This window comes from Macaca mulatta, chromosome 13 (genome assembly GCF_049350105.2).
Source record: "Macaca mulatta isolate MMU2019108-1 chromosome 13, T2T-MMU8v2.0, whole genome shotgun sequence".
Classification (NCBI taxonomy): Eukaryota; Metazoa; Chordata; class Mammalia; order Primates; family Cercopithecidae; genus Macaca; species Macaca mulatta.
The window spans coordinates 20,158,743-20,180,655 of record NC_133418.1 but is presented as its reverse complement, the minus strand read 5'-3'; the positions used below and the strand labels follow the sequence as shown (position 1 = coordinate 20,180,655).

Genomic DNA, 21,913 nt, shown 5'->3' with positions numbered 1-21,913 from the left:
CTGAGGCAGGAGAATCACTTACACCCAGGAGATGGAGGTTGCAGTGATCTGAGATCACACCACTGCACTCCAGCCTGGGTGACACAGCAAGACACCATCTCAAAAAAAAAAAAAAAAGTTGTCTCCCTACTTGTAAATGGAAGTTTACTAATTTCTTACAATTTTTTTGTGTGTAAGTATATTACCATATGTGTTGAATATTATATGTAATTTACTTATGTAGATACCTATCCAGCAAGAAAGCCACAATTTCAAACATGATTCAATAATGTAGACTACACTTCAAAACTTGGTGATAACAACAGTATTATAACACCTTATTCATGTAAATATATTATTTAGATACTGGGTTTTGGGGAGTAATGTTTCTGTTTCCTTTTAAGCCTTTGTATTCCTTTTTTAGCTTTTTCAGTCTCACATGGCAACGAAAACAACTTGTATGTCTTCACAAGGATCTGATGATGAACAGAGAGTGAGTATGTCTTTTAAATAGATACCATATTGTACTGTAAATGCTTCTATGATTTTAAAATAACTACTTGGAGTGCTCATAGACTCTTGTGATAGAGACTTCTGTTTGTACTCACCTCCAACATGAATTAATTTTTCTGTTGATTCAAGTGAAAAGTCGATGATGGATTGAATAATTGAGTATACACAATATTCTGACATTAAGGACATTTTTTTTTCTGTTTTTTTTTAGACGGAGTCTTGCTCTGTCGCCCAGGCTGGAGTGGGGTGGTGTGATCTCGGCTCACTGCAACCTTTGCCTCCTGGGTTCAAGCAATTCTCCTGCCTCAGCCTCCCGAGTAGCTGGGATCACAGGTGACTGCCACCACGTCCAGCTAATTTTTTTTGTATTTTAGTAGAGATGGGGTTTACCATGTTGGTAGACTAGTTTTGAACTCCTGACCTTAAGTGATCTGCCCACCTCAGCCTCCCAAAGGGCTAGGATTATAGGCATGAGCCACCACGCCCAGCCCTGTTTCTTTTTTTCATTCATTGTTTGTTTTTCTTTTTTGAGACAGAGCCTTGCTCTCTTGCCCAGGCTGGAATGTGATGGTGCAATCTCAGATTACTGCAACCTCTGCCTCCTGGGTTCAAGAAGTTCTCATGCCTCAGCCTTTCAAGTAGCTGGGATTACAGGTGTGTGCCACCACACCTGGCTGATTTTTGTATTTTTAGTACAGATGGGGTTTTGCCAGTTTGCCCAGTCTGGTCTCGAACTCCTGGCGTCAAGTGATTTGCCTACCTCAGCCTCCCAAAGTGCTGGGATTACAGGCGTAAGCCACCACGCCCAGCTGTTGTTGTTGTTGTTGTTGTTGTTGTTTTGAGCACACTGCAGAATGTGGTGGGTGCATAGAACTCCTGTGAATGGCAGAGTTTAGGGAGCCCTTGGGTGGTCCTGCCAGATGCCTCCCTGATACAAGATTAGACCTGATTCTTCTAAGGATCTCCAGGGAGGGGTTTGATAGAACTCCTGTGAATGGCAGAGTTTAGGGAGCCCTTGGGTGGTCCTGCCAGATGCCTCCCTGATACAAGATTAGACCTGATTCTTCTAAGGATCTCCAGGGAGGGGTTTGGTAATTTATATTGAAATTTGTATTTAAAAATAGGAAGTAAATTTAATTTGGTGAAAGAGGAACATTTTAAACTTTAGCTAGAAAGAAAATTGCAAATACAAACATGGGTAATTCAGTAAGTTGTTTTTTATTTTGTTTGTTTTTGAGACAGAGTCTCGCTCGCTCTGTTGCCCAGTCTGGAGTGCAGTAGTGCAATCTCGGCTCACTCAACCTCCACCTCCCAGGTTCAAGCAATTCTCATGCCTCAGCCCCCCAAATAGCTATAATTATAGGCATATGCCACCACACTCGGCCAATTTTTGTATTGTTATTAGAGGCGGGGTTTTGCTCACGATGGCTAGGCTGGTCTCGAATTCCTGGCCTCAAGTGATCCATCTGCCTCTGCCTCCCAAAGCACTTGGATTACAGGCGTGAGCCACCACACCTGGCCAGTAATTCAATAAGATTAAATAATTTTCTTTAGTTCTGTGTTCCAATAACTGTAGTCTCTTCTTGTTTTTCCCTCTTTCTCCATATATCAATGGTACTAACAGTCTGTTCCATCTTCCTCACAGACTTTTTGAATGATGTTTAATCCTCCAGAGATTACTGTCAGAGTCACTAGTAATCTTTAGTGACTAGTCCATCCGGTGACTGTTAGCTTAGTTTCTTTTTCCCTGGCCCCTCTTCTGTGTTACATCGTGGGGCATTTTTGAAATACTTCTTTTTTCTGGTGGCATTAAAATCCTGTCATTGTAGAACTAGAAGGAATCCTAGAGGCCATTTAGTTCAACTTGTATGTAATAAGCATATGCCTATCAGATAGCAACTTTAACAAGTTATGAAGTTCTTATCATCTTGAACACTTTCACGAGGAAGAAGCCTAGTGCTTCTTCAGTGCTCTTTAAAAATATATGAGGATAACATGCTTACATGACTAAAAATGATTCAAACGGCACGAAAGAGAATATAGTATACTAGTTTTCTGTTGCTGCATAACAAATCGTCACAAATTTAGCTGCTTAAAACAGCATCTGTTTGTTAGCTCACAGTTCTGTAGGTCAAAGGCCAGATGTGACCCATCTGCCTTCTCTGCTCTGGGTTTCATGCTCACGAGGTCAGCTGCTGGGTTCTTATCTGGAGGCTTTCCTTCCATACTCTTTCCGGTTGTTGGCAGAATTCAGTTCCCTACTGGCTGGGGGTTGTTGTCAGCTCCTAGAGACCATTCCATTCTGAAAGCCAGCAAGGGAGAACTGGCAGGTGGAGTTCCCTTCATGCTTCAAGTCTTTGGCCAGGAAGTGTCCAGGCCCTGTTAAGGATTTACCTCATGGCCGGGCACAGTGGCTCACACATGTAATCCTAACACTTTGGGAGGCCCAGGTGAGTGGATCACCTGAGGTCAAGAGTTCGAGACCTGTCTGACCAACATGGTGAAACCTTGTCTCTACTAAAAATACGAAAATTAGGTGGGCATGGTGGCAAGGACCTATAATCCCAGCTGCTTGAGAGGCTGAGGCAGGAGAATTATTTGAACCCAGGAGGCAGAGGTTGCAGTGAGCTGAGACCACATCATTGTACTCCAGCCTGAGCAACAGAGCAAAAACTCTGTCTCAAAAGAAAAAAAAAACAAAACAAAAAATGATTTACCTCATTAGGTCTGGCCCCCACCCAGGATAATCTCCCTTTCGAAGGCTGACTGACTGGTTTGGGAACTTAATCATTCTGTAAAATCTCTTCTCTGTGACACCTAGATTAGCATTTGATTTAATAACTGGGAGAAAGTTTGTGTGCACCAGGGGCATCAGTGTTAGCGACCATCTCAGAATTTTGCCCACTATGTACAATAAACAGCGATTTCTTCTCACCGCAGTCTGTTAGTCTACTGCTGACTGGTAACCACTCTCAATAGTCTGTCATCACCCTTTGAGACATTTACATCTGTGTGTGTGTGTGTGTGTGTGTGTGTGTGTGTGTATGTGTATGAATATATGATTATGTGAAAAATGCACATAATGCGTATTTTTAAAAACTCAAACCTCAGTAAATAAATCACTGTCGGGATACCTAGCTCGTCATCCATGTTGTGACATATATCAGTAGTTTAGTATACTACAATTTGTTTATCTATTCACCACTTGTTTGATATTTGGGATGTTTCCAGTTTTTGACCATTGGGAATAAAACTGCTGTGAACATTGATGCATAAGTTCTTGTGTGGACATATATTTTCATTATTTTGGATGCCTCCAAGCGGGTTTTTTTTGGCTATATAATAGCATGTTTTTAACTTCATAAGAAACTGCCAAGCTAGTTTCCAAAGCAACTGTACCATTTTGCATTCAGACTAGCAAATTTACCAGCATTCCAGTTCTTCATTATCTCTATCACTTGACATGTTCAGCCTTTTTATTTTAGCTGTTTTGTTGGATATTCAATTTTACTTTTTATTTATTTTTATTTTTATGAATTTTTTTGAGACAGAGTCTTGCTCTGTTGCACAGGCTGGAGCTCAATGGCAGGATCTTGGCTCACTGCAGCCTCCGCCTCAGGTTCAAGCGGTTCTCATGCTGTAGCCTCCTGAGTAGCTGGACTACAGGCATGCACCACCATGCCCAGCTAATTTTTGTATTTTTAGTAGAGATGGGGTTTTGCCATGCTGGTCCGGTTGGTCTCAAACTCCTGACCTCAAGTAACCTGCCTGCCTTGGCCTCCCAAAGTGCTGAGATTATAGGCGTGAGCCACCGCGCCTGACCTGACTGCTTGAACCTGGGAGGTGGAGGTTGCAGTGAGCCGAGATCACACCACTGCACTCTAGCCTGGGTGACAGAGCAAGACTCCATCTCAAAAACAAAAAACAAAAAACAAAACAAACAAACAACAAAAACAAACAAACAAAAAAAACCACGAAAATTACCCAGGCGTGGTGGCACCTATAATCCCAACTACTCGGGAGGCTGAGGTGGGAGGATCACTTAAACTCGGGAGGTGGACATTGTACATTTTCTTGATAACTAGTTTTCTATATGTGCCCTTGTCCTTTCGTTTGCTTCTTTCCTACCTTCTTTTGGATTAATAGAGAATTTTTATGACTCCATTTCATTTCTGCTTTTGGCTTATTAGCTATGCCTCTTTGGCTTTTTTTTTTTTTTTTTTTTTAATAGTAATTGACCTAGGCTCTAACTTACCACACCCAACCTTCAGACAATATAAAATTTTAGCCCAGCACGGTGGTTCAACGCCTGTAATCCTAGCACTTTGAGAAGCTGAAGTGAATGGATCACCTGAGGTCAGGAGTTTTAGACCAGCCTGGCCAACATGGTGAAACCCCATTTCTACTAAAAATACAAAGATTACCCAGGCATGGTGGTGGGCGCCTGTTATTCCAGCTACTCGGGAGGCTGAGGTAGGAGAATCCCTTGAACCTGGTGGTCGGAGGTTGTAGTGAGCCAAGATGACACCACTTCACTCCAGCCTGGGCAAAAGAACAAAACTCCATCTCAAAAAAAAAATTTATATATGTAACACTTTATGTATACTGTAGAAACCTTATAACAATATTCCTTCCGTCCTCCTCCTGTATTTTGTGTTTCTTATACATTTTACTTGTGCATGTAACCTGTAACACATTGTTTTTGTTATTGCTTTAAACATTTCTATTTTCAAGAAGTAAAAAAAACCTCTCTTACATTTACCCACATATTTACCTTTCTGATGATCTTCATTCCTTTTTGTAGATCTGTTGTCATTTTCATTTCTCTTGAAGAACTTTTATCATTTCTTATACCGTGGGCCAACTGTCAGTGGATTTTCTCAGATTTTATTTATCTGAAGTTGTCTTCATTTTGCCTTCATTTTTGAAGGATGTTTTTGTTGGCTATAGAATTCTACATTGTCTTTTTTTTTTTTTTCTGGCATTTTATAGGGGTTATTGTTTTGTCTTCTGGTTTGCATTGTTTCTTAAGCAACATCTGTAGCTTACTGCAATGTCTGCCTCCCGAGTTTAAGTGATCCTCCCACCTCAGCATCCCGAGTAGCTGGGATTATAGGCACCACCACGCCCGGGTAATTTTCGTGTTGTTGTTGTTGTTGTTGTTGTTGTTGTTGTTGTTTGAGATGGAGTCTCGCTCTGTCACCCAGGCTGGAGTGCAGTGGTGCAATCTCAGCTCACTGCAACCTCCACCTCTCAGGTTCAAGCGCTTCTCCTGCCTCAGCCTTCTGAGTAGCTGGGACTACAGGTGTGCGCCACCACACCTGGCTAATTTTTTGTATTTTTAGTAGAGACAGGGTTTCACCATGTTAGCCAGGATGGTCTCAATCTCCTGACCTCATGATCCACCTGCCTCGGCCTCCCAAAGTGATGGAATTACAGGCATGAGCCACCGTGCCGGGCCTAAAGTTTTCATTATCTTTGTTTTTTAGCAGTTTGCTGTGATGTCCCTAGATGTGGGTTCCTTTGGATATTTCCTCTTTGTAGTTTGCTAAAATTCTTGTTCTGAGTTCAAGTTTAGAAAATTAGAAAGTTTTCAGTCACTATTACTTAGATTTTTTTTTCCTCCCTCCTACCCCACACTTTCACCTTCTCTCCTCTTTCTCTAACTTTTCTCCTTGTATTCCAATTACTGGTGTGTTAGACCATTTGATACTCTCATGCAAGTTTTTAAGACTGGCATAGTTTTATCTTTTTTCTTTCTGTGAGATTTTTAGCTTGGATAACTATTGAACAAATGTCTCTTCCATTATTTGATCTGCTGTTAGTACTAAATATATTTTTTACTTCAGATGTTGCATTTTTACATTCTAGAAATTGTCTGCTGCTTTTTGCTGTTGCGAGCTCTTTCATATCTTTCTGTAATTCCCTGTCATGCCACCCATGATAGCCGTCTTTTTTCTGTAGATTCTTTAGCATATTTGTTGTCATTATTTGAAGTTCTTACCTGCTAATTAAACATCTGGTTCATTGTGGATCTCTTTCTGTTGACTTTCTTTCTTGACCATGAATCACATTTTTCTGTTTTTTTCCCCTGTCATAATATTTTTTATTATATAGTAGATACTATGGAGATGCTAGATTCTGTTTTCTTCTGCAGAATGTTGAACTTTGTTCTGACAGATAATTAAATTGCTGACTGATCACATCGATCATGTTGAGCCTTGTTAAAGGCTTTGTTAAGGCACGTCTGCTTCAGCTATGCTTTCTGATTGCTGAGTTATGGACCTTACTCCTAGGGTTTCAGTAGAAGGCTAGGGTGTTTACAGGAGACCGTTTAATTTACAGGCTTAAAATTTAAGCTCTGTTCATCTCCTCAAGATGGCACTTGAAAACTCTGCATAACTCCTCCCAATTCCCATTTTCCCCTTTCTGGGATCTTTGTATTCCCTCTATATGTGTGCAGTTTGGCCATCAGCCATGGATTTGAGTGGAGTGTGTTTGTAGATTTTGGATTCCCTTCTTTCTGGAATTTTCTCCCTGAATTCCCAACCAATCTGCCTGCCCCAATCTCCAATGGACATCTTAACCCATGAAGACTATAACTTCCCTCCTGAACTCTATCTTCCTTTTGCCATAATGACTAGGGAGTGTCTTCAGGGGAAAAGCTAGATAAACTCATCTCACCTGATAAGTTTTCTTCCCTCTAGTCTTATTCTGTCCAGTGTCTATCTGCCTTTGGTTGCACTCTAGTGACTTAAAAAGGTTGCTTGTAATAGTTATCAGTAGGCGGATAAGTTTGACCTAAGTTACTCTGTCATTACCGGGAGCTGAACCTGTATCTGTACTTTTGTTGTGTATTTTTTTTTTCACTTGACATTTTAATGTAAGAATTTTCTAAGTTGTTAAAAATTTATAAACAAATGGACTTTAACTTTTTATTTTGTAAGTGAATATGCCATAGTTGGATATTTTCCTATTTTGGAAATGTTACACATAGTGCTAGACTCTCGTTGTATGAAAGGGATAAGAAATGTGTGTTTTGAGGATTTGGACACAGGTTTCTTTTCCTGAAAATTTACTTAATCACTTGTATCTTAGGTATAATGATTATAAAATTTTTCATTTATTTGATATATTTATCCTTTCAAGTACACCTACATCCTATTTAAGTCAAAGTTTTTTATTACTGTTATTATTGCTGTTGTTTTTGTTCTTATTTTCCTTCAGAAAAGAGAAAACGTTCGTTCCTTGACTATGTCTGGCCATGTTGGTTTTGAGAGTTTGCCTGATCAGCTGGTGAACAGATCCATTCAGCAAGGTTTCTGCTTTAATATTCTCTGTGTGGGTACGTGCCACCTTATCTTCCTCTAAGTTGTTCCTTCATATTCCTTGTACTCACTTCATTCTTGTCATGGGCAGAACGATGCTTATGTTATCAATTTGAAATCATGATCCCAGGGATTCTCTTCAGTTGTTTAGATTCTGTTAGTTTTGTTTTTGTTAGCTTTAAACTTTTGGCTTGTTCTATAAACATTTCAGTGTTGTTGTCAGAGTCCTGAGTAGCTTAGCACACTTACTCTGTGCTCTGCTAATGACCTGGGGGACCAGCCATAGTGTGTATTTCTTTCATGTGCACCCTGGCCTTTGAAATACTTGGGATCTTTGAAACCACTCTAGGCATTTACAGTTGTATTTCTTTTCAGCCATTCGTACAACCATAAAGATGTACCTTTGTGTGTTTCAGGGGAAACTGGAATTGGAAAATCAACACTGATTGACACATTGTTTAATACTAATTTTGAAGACTATGAATCCTCACATTTTTGCCCAAATGTTAAACTTAAAGCTCAGACATATGAACTCCAGGAAAGTAATGTTCGATTGAAATTGACCATTGTGAATACAGTGGGATTTGGTGACCAAATAAATAAAGAAGAGAGGTACGTGTTTTCTTCTTGTAATAAAACAAGTTTTTCTTATTTCAAGACATTTGCCTTATAGCCCTATGAACTATGATTTGATTTTCTCCTATGGTAATCCATACCTTTCCTTCCATACATTAATTTTTAACAATAAAATAATTAAGCAATATTTTGTTCTTATTAGCACATTGACATTTTTCTATCCATTTGTCTAATTTCTTTAGAATAATTTGAATCACCTTATTAAAATGTGCATTTCAGCAAAAGTAGCTTTAATTATTTCCTGACATGCAAATTAAATGTATATTAATTATACTAATTTTCAGGCAGGGCTTATCTCCTTGAAGAAAAAAAAAATAAGACATGTAAGAACAATTATAGACAATGGCCAAATACCTGATGCGTGAATTTTTTGTAAAATTCTAATCAAATTAGCCAGTTAAATTAATAATCATTGCAGGAAAGTTTTGATAGTGAAATTTTAATTTATATTTTACCTGATGTCTCTATTTCTTTTCATATTTCTCCTAAGCTCATATAAAGATTGAGTAGAGATTCTGTATCAAATTTAAACTATAAAAGGGGGAAAAGGATTGTTAAAGCAATAACTTTTTGTTTCATTTTCTTTTTTGAAATGAATTTCAATTTTTTTTTTTTTTTTTTTTTTTTGAGGAGTCTCGCTCTGTCACCCAGTCTGGAGTACAGTGGCGTGATTTCAACTCACTGCAATTTCCACCTCCCCAGTTCAAGCGATTATCCTGCCTCAGCCTTCCAAGTACCTGGGATTACAGGCACCTGGCACCACACCTAATTTTTTTGTGTTTTTAGTAGAGACGGGGGTTTCACCACGTTGACCAGGCTGGTCTCGAACTCCTGACCTCAGGCGATCTACCGGCCTCGGCCTCCCGAAGTGCTGGGATTACAGGCGTGAGCAACTGCTCCCAGTCTTATTTCCATTTTTATAAGTATTTTTTTTTCCTTTTAAAAAACAATTTCAAATTTTCGTTTAGATTTGGGGTACAATTGCAGGTTTGTTACATGGGTATATTGTGTGATGCTGAGGTTTGGGGTACAAGTGATCCAGTTACCCAGGTAGTGAGCATAGTACCAGTAGTTAATTTTTCAGCCTTTACCCCCTTCTCCCTTCCCACTCTAGTAGTCACCAGTGTCTGTTGTTGCCATCTTTATATCCATGTGTACTCAATGTTTAGATCCCACTTTAACCCAATGTTTAGATCCCACTTACTTATAAGTGAGAACATATGGTATTTGGTTTTTTGTTCCTGAGTTAATTTGCTTAGGATAACGGCCTCCAGCTTCATCCATGTTGCTACAAAAGACTTGATTTTGTTCTTTTTTATGGCTGTGTAGGAGTCCATGGTATGTGTGTACCACATTTGCTTTATCCAGTCCACGTTAATGGGCAGCTAGGTTGATTCCATGTCTTTGCTATTGTGAACAGAGCTATGATGAACATACAAGTACATGTGTCTTTTTGGTAGAACGATGTATTTTCTTTTGGATATATTCTAAGTTGGAATAGCGGGGTCGAATCGTAGTTCTGTTTTAAGTTCTTCGAGAAATCTCCAAACTACTTTCCACAGTGGCTGCATTAATTTACATTCCCACCAACAGGGTACAAGCATTTCCTTTTCTCTACAGTCTCGCCAGTATCTGCTGTGTTTTGACTTTTTAATAATAGCCATTCTGACTGTTGTAAGATGGTATGTCATTGTGGTTTTGATTTGCATTTCTCTGATGAGTTATGTTGAGCATTTTTTCATGTTTGTTGCTGCTTGTATGTCCATGTCTTTTGGCCACTTTTTAATGGGGTTGTTTTTTCCTTGTTTAATTGTTAGTTTCTTACAGATTCTGGCTGCTAGACTATAGTTGGATGTATAGTTTGTAAAAATTTTCTCCCATTGTGTAGGTTGTGTGTTTACTCTGATGATGGTTTGTTTTGCTATGTAGAAGCTCTTTAGTGTAATTAGGTCCCACCCGACAATTTTTGTTTTTGTTGCCTTTGCTTTTGAGGACTTAATCGTAAATTCTTTTCCAAGGCCAGTGTCCAGCATGGTGTTTTCTAGGGTTTCTCCCAGGATTCTTATTGTTTGAGGTCTTACATTTAAGTCTTTAATCCATCTTGAGTTAATTTTTGTTTATGGTAAAACGTAGGGGTCCTGTTCTCTTACACATTATCACATATAATCTTTCACTTAAGGTTGAAGATGAATGTTTATACTTCTCCTTGATAATACAAATAGACAATGAAATTAAATTTAGAACAGTTAAATTTTGTTAATCCCTTCTCCTGATTGCTATTATATACTAACTCTCTCTCTCTCTCTCTTTTTATTTTATTTTATTTTTTTGAGACAAAGTCTCACTCCATTACCCAGGCTGAAGTGCAGTGGTGCGATCTCGGCTTACTGTAGCCTCCCCCTCCTGGGTTCAAGTGATTCTTAAGCCTCAGCCTCCTGTGTAGCTGGGACTGCAGGCACACGCCACCCCACCAGCTAATTTTTGTATTTTCAGTGGAGATGGGATTTTGCCATGTTGGCCAGGCTGATTTCAAACTCCTGGCCTCAAGCAATCTTCTTGCCTTGGCCTCCCAAAGTGCTGGGATTGCAGGCATGAGCCACTATCTGACCAAGTTCTCTCTCTCTTTTTCTTTTCTTTTTTTTTTTTTTTTAATTTTTGAGGTGGAGTCTCACTCTGTCACCCAGGCTAGAGTACAATGAAGTGATCTTGGCTCACTGCAACTTCTACCTCCTGCACTCCAGCAGTTCTCCTGCCTCAGCCTCCTGAGTACCTGGGATTACAGGCACCCGCCATCATGCTTGGCTAATTTTTGTATTTTTGTAGTGACAGGGTTTCACCATGTTGGCCAGGCTGGTCTTGAACTCCTGACCTCAGGTAATCCTCCAACTTTGGCCTCCCAAAGTGCTAGAATTACAGTGAGCAACCATGCCTGGCCGAGTTCTCTATTTTTTAACTACACAAGGTATTATTATATGACCAGTATATGTTTATTACCATTTATTAACCAAAAATTTCTGTTTTACTCACATACTTGAAATTTTAGTTGGATATACAATTCTGGGTTGCCAGTTATTTTCTTTCTTGCATTGGAAATATCATTCCACTCTCTCCTGGCTTCCATCTTTGCTATTAAGGAGTCACCCTTAAGGGTTCTCTCCTTTTTTTCCTCCAGTGCTTTTAAGATCTTTGTTTTTATTGTTCTCCAATTTTGCTATGCTGTATCTGGGTTTTTATTATTTCTAATTTACGCTGCTTGTGATATGTTTGAGTTCTTGATTCTGAATAGTGTCCATCAGTTCTTTTTAAAAAATCTCAGACATTTCTTCTGTAAATATTGCCTCTGCCCCTTTTTCTTTGAAAACTTTGATGAAATGTGTGTTAGATCTTCTCATTATATCTTGTGTCTTTTAATCTCTCTGATTCATATTTTTTATCTTTTTGTCCAGATTATGAAAGAATGGCATATTATTTATTTAGCAGAAAATCTTTACAGTTTTCATTCTTGAATAGCATAAGACAAAACATTCAGATAGAGGTACATTTATGGTTATTTATTTAGGTCATATAATAGGTCCTCTTACTGACCTATTTCAGGTCATTAATAAAAGCTTCTTTGGAATGTTTATTTGAAATATATACTTAACAGATTAATTTTTCCCATTTTATTGTTTTGAGAAGTGAATCCTATTGGGTCACATTTAGACCACTTTCTGAAGGATCACTTACTGTTGTTATAATAATCACTCTGATGATGAATTGAATTCTTGTAATGTTCAAGGTTTTATGCTATTTATTTAATTTATTAACTTGTTAAAAAAATATCATTTTTTGAGGCTGGATGTGGTGGCTCATGCCTGTCATCCCAGTGCTTTAGGAGGCCAAGGCAGGTTGATTGCTTCAGGCTAGGAGTTCAAGACCAGCCCGGGCAACACAGCAAGACCCTGTGTTTAAATGAATTTTTTTAAGAATCTTGCTTTGTCACCTAGGCTGGTGTGCAGTGGCACAATCACAGCTCACTGCAGCTTTGAATTTCTGGGCTTAAGGGATCTCCCGTCTCAGCCTCCCAAGTAGCTAGGACTATAGGCACCTCACAATGCCTGGCTGATTTTTAAAATTTTTTAGGGGGTCTTGCTGTGTTGTTGCCCAGGCTGTTCTTGAACTCCTGGCCTCAAGTGATCCTCCTGCCTTGGTCTCCCAAACCATTGGGATTACAGATGTGAGCCACTGAGCCTAGCCTATGCTAGTTGTAGTGGAAAACACAGATGTATAAGATACTGTCTCAGTCCTCACATTGTTTACCATTTGCATAGGGAGAACAATGTGTATTCTATAATTTTAAAAGAAGTGATGATCCTCAAGGACTAGAAGGTCAGGCAACTTTATAGAAGAATTTAATTCTGTACACATTTATTAAGTACCTCAGCTGCTCAAGGTACTGGTTCATTATAGGGCTAGAAGGATATTACAGAGGTTTCCAGGGAATTTGACATGGGAACTGTTTGCTGTTATTTTCACTTGGAAACCCAGATTTGTTTAATGAGAATAGTTAAGAGTAGAAAAGTAAGTTGCAAAGGCAGTGGTTTAACATATCAGAACTTGGAATGCTCACAGACTCTTCTTGGAACAGCATTAGCACACTGCTCTGCACATGCACTGTGATTTGATTTGCATCTTGAAGGCTGAATAACATGAGACAGCCAGAAGGAAGACTGCATTTCCAGGGAGGAGTTATCTGAGCAGAGGATATAATTGGCCTTTCCTTTATTTATAATCAAGTGAAAATAAAAACATGCCAGCATTGCTAGTTAGATACTTTCAGCTGATGTATGCCTTTCTTCTTTACTTATGCTTTTCGTGCCTTATAAATCTAAGAGGCAAAGAGTCATGGACTTTGACTTAAATATCTTTTGAGTATTGATACCTATGCATTTTCTCAATTAGTTAAATAATAAGCCATGTACCAGTTTGATTACAAATTAGACTGCTGCCAGCCTCTTTCAGCAGTCTGGTAAGTGTGGGAAGCTATGTCAGAAAGGGACCCAGCGTGTGAATGACTGTGAGAATGAATCAATGTAAATTCAATACCGTTTCAAGCACAGATTGCCCTAACGGTTTTGGAAGTACAAATGATACTGAATTTAGGAGAGTTTGACTTAATGATTTCTCAACTTTATGATAGGTTTATTCAGATATTAAATGCATTTCAGCTAATATTTTCAGCTTATGTGATGGATTTATCATGATGTAACATCATTGTAAGTTGAGAAGCATTTGTATAGCTTTTGTGCATGTTCTGCACATTTTTTTATCACTACAGTTATCTGTTCAGCATAGATATTAACTGTTTATTAATCAATGAAAATATAGACCTCAAACTTCCAAGAGTTGCACAGATATCTTAAGGTAGCACAAATAATGTTGTATTAAACATTTAAATAATTTTTCAGCTACCAACCAATAGTTGACTACATAGATGCTCAGTTTGAGGCCTATCTCCAAGAAGAGCTGAAGATTAAGCGTTCTCTCTTTACCTACCATGATTCTCGCATCCATGTGTGCCTCTACTTCATTTCACCGACAGGCCACTCTCTGAAGACACTTGATCTCTTAACCATGAAGAACCTTGACAGCAAGGTGGGTTGGGGAAAGGAATCAACTTACCATACTTTCATATTTATTTTGAACTATTAAAATATTTTTACAATATGGGTATGTATTGTAACTTTTATCCTGTGCATCTTTTTTTAATTATTATTTTTTTTAGAGATAGAGTCACTCTGTCACCCAGGCTGGAAGTAGTTGTGAGATCGTGGCTCACTGCAGCCTCACACTGGTGGGCTCAAATGATCCTCCTGCCTCTGCCTCCCAGGTAGCTGGGACTGTAGGCATGTACTACCACACCAGCTAACTTTTTAATTTTTTTTTTTATAGAGTTGGGTGTCTTGCTATGTTGCCCAGTTGGTCTCAAACTCCTGGACTTAAGTGATTTTCCTTCCTTGGTCTCTTCAAATGCTAGAACTACAGGCATGAGCCACCATGCCCAGTGCCTGGAAATCTTTAAAACATTTTATATTTCCATCTAGCTTATTTTTTCAGAGAAATTCAATTTGGAAGATGAGATGCAAAGAAGGAATATTGCAATAAAATTGTAGTTCCCTTTTTAGTGATTAAATTGCATGCCAGAACATGGGTATTTTCTACATTTTTATTGCAGAATTTACTTTATGAAACTATTAAGTGAGAAGAACTTCATTAACAAGGATGAAGGTCTAATGTTTCATTAGATATTGTCGTAAAATAGATTTTAATTTGGACCATACAGAGAAAACCTATTTTTGAATTTCCGAGTCAAGGAGCTATATATAAATTTGGGGGAGCTATAGAAAAATTCATAAACTAACTCACTTCAGATTTTTATATTTGTTTAAAAGATGGCTAAAGACAGTAATCTTATATTAAAGAAACATTAGAATTTTCCATAATCTCAAATGGTATGCGAAATGAAGCTTTTATGATCCAGTTACTAACTGTGTAAGTTGAATTCAAAATCCAAGGTTCTGGATGCTGCTGCTTTCTCTGCAGAAACCTGTATGGAAAGCCTGAAGGCCTGCCTAGTGAAGCTTTGGCACATCGGTCGATTTACTTTTGACTAGTCACTTGGTCCCCTGGTTTTAGCAAAAATTGATGTAGCTTATATGACACTCTGTTCACCTGATCACATGTGATCAGATGTTCTAACCATTTAACCAGTTGTTTTCATAGTTGAGTCTGATTATGTGGAAATTTATATTTGTTAAAGGAACATAAAAACAAGAGTGTGCAGTTTTGTCTTAGCTAGAGTGGAGCAACATGAGGTAGTTTGTATAAAGAGTTGTAGAAGCTGGTGTCAGTGGAGGATGGCTCTAAATATTGGCTCTGTCATTTACTAGCTGTCTGATCTTGCACGTTTCTTTAGCCCTCTGAGCCTCAGTGAACTTAAGTGATTTTCAGTGTCCTCCACTTTTAAATAAAAACTAGGGAGAAGAACTACCTCAAGAGGCAGATATGAAAATTAATTAAATTGATCCATGTAAATAGAGGGTTTAGCAAATAGGCATGCTCAGTAAGAGCCTATCTGCCATAGAAGTTTGCTTTAGTATACTGTGTAAGTATATATTATCTAATCTTTTCCAACTTTGGTGACTTAAATATATTCTTTATTTTTTATGATAAAAGTGTAAACTACCCTGTAAACTATCTGCCTCTTATTTTACATAAGAAGGTTGTTGGGCCGGACATGGTGGCTCATGCCTGTAATCCCAGCACTTTGGGAGGCCAAGGTGGGTGGATCACAAGGTCAGGAGTTCGAGACCAGCCTGGCCAACATAGTGAAACCCTGTCTCTACTAAAAACACAAAAATTAGCCGGGCATGATGGCACACGCCTGTAGCCCTAGCTACTCGGGAGACTGAGGCAGGAGAATCGCTTGAACCTGGGAGGTGGAGGTTGTAGTAAGCCGAGATTACACCACTGCACTCCAGCCTGGGCAACAGAGCAAGACTCCATCTGAAAAAAAAAAAAAAAGGTTGTCTTAAAAGTTAGCTGAGGTCTCCCCGTCCGGGTATAAAACAGGCAGTCAAGAGGGGTTAGGACATGGCCGTCATGCTGAACTGCCTGGATTCTGCTTCAGCCCCGCCACTTAGCAGCTGTGTGGCCCTGGATGAACTCGGATTCAATTTTTCATGTGTAAAATAGTGCTAGAGGCCAGGCGCGGTGGCTCATGCTTGTAATCCCAGCACTTTGGGAGGCTGAGGCGGGCGAATCACGAGGTTAGGATATCGAGACCATCCTGGCTAACACGGTGAAACCCTGTCTCGCTAAAAATACAAAAAAAAAATCAGCAGGGTGTGGTGGCGTGCACCTGTAGTTCCAGCTACTCGGGCGGCTGAGGCAGAAGAATGGGGTGAACTCGGAAGGTGGAACTTGCAATGAGCTGAATTCACGCCACTGCACTCCAGCCTGGGCAACAGAGTGAAACTCCATCTCAGAAAAAAAAAAAAAGCGCTAGAGAGAGCTCACTCTAAGACTTTGGGGAGATTAGCTGAGATGAACATTACAAAGCATTTAGCACAATGCCTGGCATATATGAAGGACCTCTGTTATTTATTGTTATTTAAAACTTATTTAAAAATTAACAGGCACAGTTTATTGAGGATATTTACGTATTGGTATTCGAGGTACTGGCCAACCCACCCACCTTTGAGTCATCAGAAGTCTTTAAGAAGTGTTAGCCAGGAGCAATTTATATTGATGTATTCCCTTAGTGGATTTTCAGGAATAAATGGAAGAGCTAATGAGCACTTGTTCAGAGGCAGTGCACCTTGAACCAGCAGTTCAACCTGCAAACTCTTGTAATAACTAATTCTAGATGCTTCCTAGTCATCCCTCGGTATCCAAGGGGGATTGGTTTCAATACCCTGAGGATGCTGAAATTCCTTATATAAAATAGTGTAGGACAGTCTTGCAGTGCAAAACTATATTTTAGTCAGCAAGAGACCAAATATAGAATAATGGTCCCATAAGATTATACCTTATTTTTACTGTACTGTATTATATGTTTCTGTATTTAGATATGTTTAGATATACACATACCATTGTATTATAGTTGCCTACATATACACATACTTACCATTGTATTATAGTTAGTCTACAGTATCCAGTGTAGTTACGTGCTATACAGGCTTCTAGTCTAGAAACAGTGAGCCATACCATACAGCCTAGGTGTGTTATAGGCTATAACATCAAGGTTTGTGTGAGTATACTCTGTGATGTTCACACAGCATCAAAATCACCTAAGGTCATATTCACATTCCTATCAACATGTGTATTAGTCCGTTCTTGCATTGCTATAAAGAACTATCTGAGACTGGGTAATTTATGAAGAAAAGAGGTTTAATTAACTTACAGTTCCTTAGGCTGTACAAGAAGCTTGGCTGGGGAGGCCTCAGGAAACTTAAAACCATGGCGGAAGGTGAAGGGAAAGCAGGTGTATCTTATGTGACCTGAGAAGGAGGAATAGAGAGCAGGGGGAGGTGCTACACACTTTTGAACAACCAGATCTCGTGAGAACTTGCTCACTACCACAAGAACAGCAAGGGGAAACTCTGTCCCCATGATCCAGTCCCCTCTCACCAGACCCCTCCAACACTGGGGGTTACAATTTTACATGAGATTTTGGGCGAAGACACAAATCCAAACCATGTCACCATGGTTAAGTAGCACGTGACTGTATATAACCTACTTGTATCCTTGCATATAGTTTAAATAATCTCTAGATTACTCATTATAATACCTACTACAGGCCAGGTATGGTGGCCCATGCTTGTAATCCCAGCACTTTGGGAGGCCGAGGCGGGCGGATCATGAGGTCAGGAGATGAGACCATCCTGGCTAACACGGTGAAACCCGGTCTCTACTAAAAATACAGAAAATTAGCCGGGCAAGGTGGCGGGCACCTGTAGTCCCAGCTACTGGGAAGGCTGAGGCAGGAGAATGGCGTGAACCCGGGAGGCGGAGCTTGCAGTGAGCCGGGATCGCGCCACTGCACTCCAGCCTGGGCGACAGAGCGAGACTCCGTCTCAAAAAATAAATAAATAAAAATACAAAAAGTTAGCTGGGCATGGTAGCAGGCACCTGTAATCCCAGCTACTCGGGAGGCTGAGGCAGGAGAATCATTTGAACCTGGGAGGCGGAGGTTGCAGTGAGCCGAGATCACGCGACAGCACTCCAGCCTAGGCTACAGCTAGACTCCATCTTGAAAAAAAAAAAAAAATCTAATACAATGTAAATGCTATGTGAATAGTTGCTATACTGTATTTTTAAATTTGTATAATTTTATTGTATTGTCATTAAAAAAAAATTTCCCCTAATATTTTTGATCCTCGGTTGAATCTGTGGATGCAGAACCCACAGATGATGAGGGGGGCAGCTGTAAAGACATTGATGAGCATTACAATATTACCTTTTGACCAATACCTTATTTCATTCAAACCAAAATGAAATCTTTTATGGTAACAGTAAAGGTCACGGGTATCATGCACTCATTTAAAGATTGTCACTACTCACTTCTGCCTTATTCAGTTGATGAGAGACGAATTCTAAAATTGGGACTCCCTTATCAAAATCCTGTGTTTATCTTTCTATTGTACAAACTAGACAGGAAGTTAACACCTAAGTTTTGTTATAAGTTTAAAGGAAAAACCAGGATATGCTTAAATTACTTGATTTGGCCCATTTTAAATAGCAATACCCAGATTTTTTGTAGGGGCAGCTGGCGGGTGTAGGGAAATTCTAACTTACACAAGGGCACTGCATAAAGATGAGAGGTGTGCTTGCTGACCTCATCTCTCCAACTCCCCAGGCTGCCTCCGGATAGTTGTCTTCTGTTCCTCAAAATCAGAACATTCAACCGCTTGATATGGAAAGTTATCTTCTCTTATGCCATTGGTGGCAAGTGACCCTCTTTGGGCAATATCTGTTACTTTCCCTCCCTCTAATCATGTAAACATTGATGTTTAGTATTCAGTCTACTGCAGTTTATTGTGCAAGCAATTCTAAGTTATTAACTTGGCATAATTCGTTGAATACCTAAGTATATAATATTGAAACTAAGGACCTGGCATCAAAATGTTTATGTACTTTGACTAATTTAACAGGAAAGTTGTTTACTTAGGATTGCTAGAAAGTTTTCTGCCATTAATTTCATAGATAGATAGAAAAAATTTCTCTCCTTTGGAGCATATGGAAGACTGATACATTCAGATATATACTTGGCATCAATGTGAAATTTGAGAAGAGAAAAAATTAAGAATAGAATAGGAATTATAATTTTTTCCTCTTTTTAATTTATTTTTTATTATACTTTAAGTTCTAGGGTACATGTACACAATGTGCAGGTTTGTTACATATGTATACATGTGCCATGTTGGTGTGCTGCACCCATTAACTCGTCATTTGCATTAGATATATCTCCTAATGCTATCCCTCCCCGCTCCCCCACCCCACAACAGGCCCCAGTGTGTGATGTTCCCCTTCCTGTGTCCAAGTGTTCTCATTGATCGATTCCCACCTATAAGTGAGAACATGCGATGTTTGGTTTTCCGTTCTTGTGATAGTTTGCTGAGAATGATGGTTTCCAGCTGCATCTGTGTCCCTACAAAGGACATGAACTCATCCTTTTTTATGGTTGCATAGTATTCCATGGTGTATATGTGCCACATTTTCTTCACTCTTGTTGCCCAGGCTGAAGTGTGGAATGCAATGACGTGATCTCGGCTCACTGCAGCCTCTGCCTCCTGGGTTCAAGCGATTCTCCTGCTGCAGCCTACCAAGTAGCTGGGATTACAGGCATGCACCACCATGCCCACCTAATTTTTTTGGGTTTTTAGTAGAGATGGAGTTTCTCCATGTTGGTCAGGCTGGTCTCGAACTCCCGACCTCAGGTGATTCACCTGCCTCAGTCTCCCAAAGTGCTGGAATTACAGGTGTGAGCCACCATGCCCAGCCAATTTTTTACTTTTAATCTGAAAATTACATTGTGGTTTTACTCTCTTGATACATATGACTGATTAGCCTGAGGTTTTTGATGAAAACCAAACTAAAAAACTTAAGAACCACCAGTCACAAATTTGTGGAGCTATCAGTCTTTTGTGGGGATATTAAATTTACAAGTTATTCGGTCTTCACAGCCCCATATCTCTTCCCCTCTGTCAGTGATAGGACTTTAAATAATATTGAGAAAGTTATTCCTTTGCATCATGAACACTTTTAATTGGTATTAGTACGTACGGTTTCCTTCCTCTGCTGTCTAAGTAAGTCTGTGACAATGGGGCATAGGTAGGCTTGGAGTCAGTCCTGAAACAAGAGGCAGAAAGAGAAGCTTCACCTGTCTTTTAGTTTTGCTGAGGGATCAATCACCCTGGTTACTTAGTGCTTAGATTACTAAAAAATAAAAATTCTTGGCCGGGCGCGGTGGCTCAAGCCTGTAATCCCAGCACTTTGGGAGGCTGAGACGGGCGGATCACGAGGTCAGGAGATCGAGACCATCCTGGCTGACATGGTGAAACCCCATCTCTACTTTAAAAATACAAAAAACTAGCCGGGCGAGGAGGCGGCGCCTGTAGTCCCAGCTACTTGGGAGGCTGAGGCAGGAGAATGGCGTGAACCTGGGAGGCGGAGCTTGCAGTGAGCTGAGATCCGGCCACTGCACTCCAGCCTGGGCGGCAGAGCGAGACTCTGTCTCAAAAAAAATAAATAAATAAAATAAAAAAATAAATAAATAAAAAATAAAAATTCTTAGTGAATTAAGGAGCCAGTTCAGTTTACCTTTTATCACATTTTACTTTTTAAGTGTTTGATGAAATTGCAAGATTTTGAGAGAAAAGAAAATGTGAGATTTCTAAACCTAAACTCAAATGAAAGATTAATCTTACAAGAGTTCTGCTTTCTGAAAGCATTGATTGAGGTGCCTGTAATCCCAGCTACTTGGGAGGTTGAGGGAAGAGCATTGCTTGAACCCGGAACGCAGTGGTTGCAGTGAGTTGAGATTGCATCACTGCACACCAGCCTGGATTAGAGCGAGACTCCATCTCAAAAAAAAAAAAAAAAAGATTGTGTGGCCAGCATCTGTAGGAATGAGCGTGTAAGGGGTGTATATATACAGGAGAGTGGCCATCTAGGTCCGGGTTGGCATACCTTTTCTGCAGAGGGCCAGGCTGTGAATACGCCGGGCTTCACAGGCCCTATGGTTTCTGGCAGCAGTAACTCATCTCTGCTGTTGTAGTGTGAATGCAACTGTAGACAGTACACAAGTAAATGGATATGGCAGTGTTCCTGTAAATCTTTATGTATAAAAATCAACAGCGAGATGGACCGTAGTTTGCCAGCCCTCCAATCTAGGTTTAGGGAAAAGAATGAATGGTTTTGAGTGAAAAAACAGCTGCAGGATTAAAAAAAAATCCTCAATAAGATTTTGTTTTTCTTTATTCTTAATAGGTAAACATTATACCAGTGATTGCCAAAGCAGATACGGTTTCTAAAACTGAATTACAGAAGTTTAAGATCAAGCTCATGAGTGAATTGGTCAGCAATGGTGTCCAGATATACCAGTTCCCAACGGATGATGACACTATCGCTAAGGTCAATGCTGCGATGAATGTGAGCTCCTGATTGAATGTTAATTGTTTTCCATGTGAAAATAAAACTAATTTGTGAGTAATATTGCTACTAATATACTTTCACTTGTGTCTTCCAAAAAGACTTCAAACAAGGTGAATTTTCAAAAAGTCCAGTATGAGAAATTGTTTTATTTTTTAAATTGGAAAAAGTATAAGGAGAATTTATTTTTAAGCATATTTTTCTTTCACCCTGCTTTCACCAAAATAAAGTGATACATTTGTGAGACTGGGATATACCTTTTG

At 39.5% G+C, this 21,913-nt stretch overlaps 1 protein-coding gene across 5 annotated transcripts in view; it reads left to right on the top strand.

Moving 5' to 3' along the window:
• The window catches only part of SEPTIN10 (septin 10), a 70,265-nt gene that overhangs the window by 24,019 nt on the left and 24,333 nt on the right, over positions 1–21,913 (top strand). For 4 of the 5 annotated variants that reach the window (XM_015113113.3, XM_077960248.1, XM_077960249.1 and 1 more), the window contains 5 exons: positions 404–472; positions 7,720–7,837; positions 8,237–8,432; positions 13,904–14,090; positions 21,489–21,650. In XM_015113113.3, coding sequence (XP_014968599.1) covers positions 404–472; positions 7,720–7,837; positions 8,237–8,432; positions 13,904–14,090; positions 21,489–21,650 — 732 coding nt within the window. The remainder of the gene's footprint in view (positions 1–403; positions 473–7,719; positions 7,838–8,236; positions 8,433–13,903; positions 14,091–21,488; positions 21,651–21,913) is intronic. The other variant, XM_015113114.3, reaches the window with a different exon arrangement.